At 39.7% G+C, this 6,000-nt stretch overlaps 1 protein-coding gene and 1 long non-coding RNA gene across 9 annotated transcripts in view; one reads left to right on the top strand and one right to left on the bottom strand.

Annotated features, from left to right (window-relative positions):
• The window catches only part of LOC124379511, a 1,561-nt gene extending 616 nt beyond the window's left edge, over positions 1-945 (top strand). Inside the window, exons 1-2 of the long non-coding RNA XR_006924436.1 lie at positions 1-152; positions 452-945. The exon at positions 1-152 is cut by the window's left edge and continues 616 nt beyond it. This is a non-coding gene — a long non-coding RNA (uncharacterized LOC124379511). The remainder of the gene's footprint in view (positions 153-451) is intronic.
• specc1 (sperm antigen with calponin homology and coiled-coil domains 1) overlaps positions 1-6,000 on the bottom strand; it is a 99,288-nt gene that overhangs the window by 68,887 nt on the left and 24,401 nt on the right. For all 8 annotated transcript variants that reach the window (XM_046839896.1, XM_046839898.1, XM_046839894.1 and 5 more), the window contains exon 3: positions 5,696-5,831. In XM_046839896.1, coding sequence (XP_046695852.1) covers positions 5,696-5,831 — 136 coding nt within the window. The remainder of the gene's footprint in view (positions 1-5,695; positions 5,832-6,000) is intronic.

Below are 6,000 nucleotides of genomic sequence, written 5' to 3'. Positions count from 1 at the left end.
GCATTTTGGACACCATTGCGGGGATCCAGCGCGAATAGCAGAAGGTGCATGGCGCGTTTTGAAAAAAGAAGACTTCAAGGACGTATTCCAGAAGTGGCAGGAACGCTGGGAGCGCCGCATTGCTGTGCGAGGGGTCTATTTTAAAGCTGATTGTGAGTAAACCAAACATTGCACTGAAGCCTGTCTGTCTAGAAAAGCGTTAACATGACATGAATAAGCAGCATAAAATCAGGGCAGGAAGGTCAAAGTGATGATCAGTGCACCCTTTTTACTTATGTGCTGAACCAAAAACGCTGATTAGCTTACAGTCGCTTGCAGTAGATTAAGTCTCGAGCATATTAACATCCTTGAAATGAAATCTCTGTGGATAATCCTCCAAACTATTTAGAAGCTTTAACTGGGTTACACAAAGTAATCAGTAATCATAAATTTTTTTTTTTACATTTTACAGCCACAAGGGGGCACACATTCCCAAGAGTTGACAAGCTGAAGCAGATGGTGACGTGTGTGGATTATTGGTCATCATGGTCTTGTCTGGACTGGAGTTGGAACATGTCAGGCTGCAGCCAAACCCAGCATTCCTGTTGAGATACTGTCATTGCAGGATATTAATAAACCTATCAAGCTATCTACTCGTTTAAGGACAGACAAGTGTCCTGTGAGGGTTCTCAAGCTATGTGCCATGCCCATGCCTGCTGCTCCAGTAATCCTCAAACCACAACTGCATTACAAAACCATATGTATGAACACTTACATACATTGTATGTTCATCTGTTATATATATATATATACACATATATCTAATGTTCCTCTTAGAACACGAATCTATTAATAGAATGACATTAATGAGTCAAATCACTGATTGATATAAAATTATCATGAGCCCAAAAAACGACTTCAAAATAAATTGCACAAAAAAAGCCGCGGGTGATGTGGCAAGTTTGATTCAGGAGTTTTCTTGCATCCTTTGTTCCTCTCACAATGTTCTGCTTGCTGTTGAACTGATGCTGAACTGTATGTTGGTGATAAGTAGATACCACCAAGCGCCAATAGCGGTTCTAGCTTGAATGATGCCCTGGGTGAACCACGCCATGACCCAACGTCTCGCCCGTTGATTAGTTTCAGCTTTGAAAAGCTCCTCTCTGCTTTAGCTACCGTCACTGGATGAGTAAAACACATTCTCAGAGCAGCAGTCCACAAATTTGGAGACATTTCTGAGAGCTCCATTTCATGTATAAATATCACCGTAATTACATTTATTGCACAATTGAATACATGTGTCATTGTGCACAATTAATCAAACTCTCAGACTGAGCTGCACTGGAGATTCCCCCCTTACTGAACTCAGTTCCGAACCCATTCAGTACAGTCACAGAAAACCTTTCTGACATCACCACAATTACAGGGAACCAAATCAATATGTGATCGTTTAACTACGATCCAACTACACTAGTGAGGGTGGAACTGTTTTGTTGCTACACATATTATAATAAACTACATGTACAAAGTGGGAGCGCACTCCGAGTACCGACCAGGTTACAGGTTTGATATAACAATTGAAGCGACCGTACAAATGAGCGTTTTAAAAAAAAGAGTTTTGGATAAATATCATGAACTTTAAATGTATCCCCAAGTGCCGTCTCCAAAACCATCATATGCTATGATGAAAAAGGTTCTCGTGAGGACCGTCCAAAAAAAAGAAGACTAAGAGCTACCCCTGCTGCCCTCCCTGAAAGGTGGTGCCCTGGGTGGCTGCCCACGTCGCCTACGCCTAAATCTGCCCACAGTACAAGTTTAATACAGAGCACATGCTTTACCCTGATTGGTCGCGAAATGTAAGTGAGTAAAAAGTAAGATATTTGACTTGTAGTGAAGTAAAAGTCCCCTTAAAAAGAGGGGGAACCGAAAGACTGAAGACCTTGAAAAAAAATCAAGATACATCATCTGGGGAAAACACAGCGTGAGGATATTTTCTATGTATTCACAAACAATATAAATATGGCCCACACAAAGTGGCAACACATTTCAAACAAGTGTTTAATGTCATGGTGGCGTAATAGCGTACTGCCGTGTGGCACAAACTACACTGAAATGAACAGGTTCCAGATTTAAAAGGAATAGAAAGTCATGATCTGATGAATATCAGCCCTTTTTTCCTGCAACACAGTAATGGTGTGTTTAGTTATAAAAGCCTGGGAGTTGTCTTGTTTATCACTCTGCAATGGTCTGAATTGGATTCACTACACCGTCAACTATCATAATCATCACCTACTGTCAAAGAAGTTCACGTCTCAAGATAAAATGAAACCCTTTCACTTTAAAGAGATTATATTTCAAACTTATATTTAGACATGGCACTATTTTTGTTTTACCCATTTGTAAACAGTGGTTTGCTGTGCCGCTGCACCTACAGCAGATGGGATGGGACAGAATGATATTTAGGTATGATTGGTAGCTGAACCGAGTCATTTGCTTAACGGCACTTGTCCACCTTCCATCTGAACTGTCGGACATAAATATTGCATTCACAAAGGACATATATGATACAGATATGTGTCAATTTAAAAGTTCTTTAAAAATCAGCAAAAAGCTTGGACACGCCTTCTCCTTTAGTGTTGTATTATTATTATATTATTATTTTCAACAATGAAGCCATTCAAACTATGAAACAAACAGAAAAATATGTCTCATATTTTCAATTATGCAAAGTAGCTAGATTTAGGCTTAAACGCAGAGTTGCAAAATCAAGGCATCTTAAAAAAAGTCACAAGATAGTTACCTGGAATGGTTTTTAATTCTTAGATGTGCAATGTCAAGAGAGTCCATACTAGTAAAGCAAAAAGTCCATCATTACTTTAAGAAAAAAAGGTCAGTCAATCCAAAAAAATGTCAAGAACTTTAAATGTTCCCCCGAGTGCAGTCTCCAAAACCATCAAATGCTATGATGAAAAAGGTTCTCCTGAGGACCATCCCAGAAAAGGAAGACTAAGAGCTACCTCTGCTGCAGAGGATAGGTTTATTAGAATGATCAGCCTCAGAAACCGCCAATATGCTTCTCAGAGTTCAGACATACTTCAACATCCACTGTTCAGAAGAGAATGCAGAGAGAAATCCTTTGGTCTGTAAAGTCAAAATGTGAGATTTTTGGTTTTAACCGCTCTGGCTAAGTTAGGCATAAGAGTGAAAACGTTCAGTTCCTGAACTGATAGTTCCCACTGTGAAACATGGACTAGGAGGTGCGATTGTGTAGAGGTGCTTTGCCAGTGACACTGTAAGTGACTTAGTCAACATTGATGACACACTTAACCAGCATGGCTACCACAGCATTTTGCCACAACATGCCATCCCATCCTGTTTGTACTTAGTGGGACCATCATTTGTTGTCCAACAGAATGACCCGAAACACGCCTTTAGGTTATGTAAGAGCTATTTGTCCAAAAAAAAGAGAGTGATGGAAGGCAGCATCAGATGACCTGGCCTCCACAATAACCCAATCTAAACCCAGCTGCAATGGTTTGGAATGAGTCGGACCGGCGGGTGAAGGAAAAGCAGCCAACAAGCACTTCTCCTCAAGATGCCAAGAGTGTGCAATGCATCAAAGCAAAAGATGCAACATTTCTTTACTACGTAATTCCATACGCACTCTTTTTCATGGTTTGGGTGTCTTCGTTATTAATGTACAATGTTGAAAATAATAAAAATAAAGAAAAAACACTTAAGGAGAAGGTGTGTCCAAACTTGTGACTGGTACTGTGCTTTAATGCGTAACTTAATCCTCCCTCTGGGTAAAAAAAGCATCTATATGCTAATTTACACTGTCAAATTCACCTGTTCACTGGTTTCAGTTACCCTAGATAGATAGATAGATAGATAGATAGATAGATAGATAGATAGATAGATAGATAGATAGATAGATAGATAGATAGATAGATCGACAAACAAATCACTTTATTCAATAAATCTCATGTGCTGTCTATAATGTACATTACCATATTTATCACATGACCTAGAAATCGTGCAGAACACTGGTAACTAAGCGAAAGCTGGCATCTGTTCATTGTGTAACAAATGTTTATATCCAAGACTTGCTCATTGTAATCCATTTAGTTTTAGGGCTACGGAAAACAGATCGTAGAACAAACATGGAGCCAGTTGGAAAAAAACAGGGGAAATCTTTCAAATGATCTGAGTCGGCAGATTTTAGAGCATAGGTGAACCTGTGTGAAAATTCTCATTTAGAACATTTAGAACATCCAGGAAATAATGATTGAAAGAAAATTTAACCACAAAACAGTTTACTGCAAGCTCCATCTGGTCACACGGGGCACTGACAGACAGATTGCAGGCTTGGGCTTAACTGTTAGGTGTGTGCACATCATCCAAATATTTTTAATTCAAACCTGAGTCTAGACATTGTGCCGAATCAGAGCAGTTAATCTACACATAATGATGCATTAGATGATGACGCAATGCTCTGTCAGGAGGACATAAATGCTTCATTTAGATGTTTTTCGAGTCAGATCAAGCAACAAGAGCATTTAAAGGGCATTTACATTGAAATATTGAGAACTGATTAAAATGATTTTAGAACTAGAACAACAAATGTAAAAAAAAATAAAACCTTTTTTAACCTAAAAACCTAAAAAAACTTTATATTTGACTGAGATTTTGGTGTTCAGATACATTACAAGCTGTTCATTTGTTCTCTACAATAATAGAAAATTCTGACTTTAATTATATAATATATATAATAATATATTGACTTAAGCAAAACAAATTAAACGTGTTAGGATCTGAAAAGGGCACAAACTGCACTGTTTTGCGGAGGATTCAATTAAAAATATGCTTGTGGGCAAAAAAACACAATCAAAATGCATTGCTGTAATGATAGCAGCATTTAGTCTTTGCAAAAGTGCTGAACCATGCTACACACACACACACACACACACACACACACACACACACACACACAAACACCTGCAAGCACACACTCTCGGCAATGAGAAAATAATTACAATGAAAGCACCCATTGATCAAAGGCATCCTCTGCTTTCTGTTGCGATGATTTAATGCTGGAAACTCAGTCCTACTTTCCACATTGAATCAAACCAAAAGCACAAATAAACCCACGCTTGCTTAATGGACAGCAGGTCCAAAGTGATGTCCAAGAAAAACATCTTCAAACAGCTGCAGGGTCGTTATCACAGGCTGTGGTGTGTGCTGTAGAGTAACTACCATAAAAAAAGGAAATGTCTCCCTCTGGTGCTGAACACACTTGACTTTCTTCTTTTTTTTCTTTTTCAGTTTAAGAGGTAAAACACGATTATCCAGGACATGATGTATGAGACAGCGGAAGATGAGGTCACCTGTTGGCGCTGAAGCCACACAGGAAATGACGCGAAGCGCGTGTGTGAGTGCTGTATTGCTGTGCGAGGGGACTGTTTTAAAGGTGATATTAGATCAATAAAGTACTTCTAGTCTTGAAACTTTTTGATACCACCTCGTAACTACGATATTGTGTTGGTCCCCCTTCTGCTGATAACACAGTCCTGAACCTATTGAGCATCAACAGCATTAATTTTAGCTACAGGAGCTCGTCTGTTGGATCGGACCACATGGACCAGCCTTCGCTCCCGCCCCAGTTCAGAATGTTTAATGTGTGTGTACTTAAAGCTTTCTGAGCGTTGTTGCCTACCTGTTAGGTAGTGTGGTCTGCTGTCTGCTAGTTCGGAGATGGCTCCAGTAGTGACAGTCTTCTTCAGGCGAGACGCTGGAGCTGCCGCTCCCAGAGCAGGCTTGGCTAAAGCATCATCACTGCTCGCCCGCTTCAGCTTTACACACACATACACATTGGTCACAAACACTGCCATGTAGCTATAGAAAGATTGATTGTTTTTAAAAAAAATTGTGCAAACTGCATTTCTGATTCTCGTGTTCTGCTCACTCGTGATGATTTCTAATCCTATTACCCAGCATCCCCCAGGAGAGGATGGGTTCTCT

This window comes from Silurus meridionalis, chromosome 25 (assembly GCF_014805685.1).
Source record: "Silurus meridionalis isolate SWU-2019-XX chromosome 25, ASM1480568v1, whole genome shotgun sequence".
Taxonomy (NCBI): Eukaryota; Metazoa; Chordata; class Actinopteri; order Siluriformes; family Siluridae; genus Silurus; species Silurus meridionalis.
This window is presented reverse-complemented; position numbering and strand designations above follow the sequence as displayed.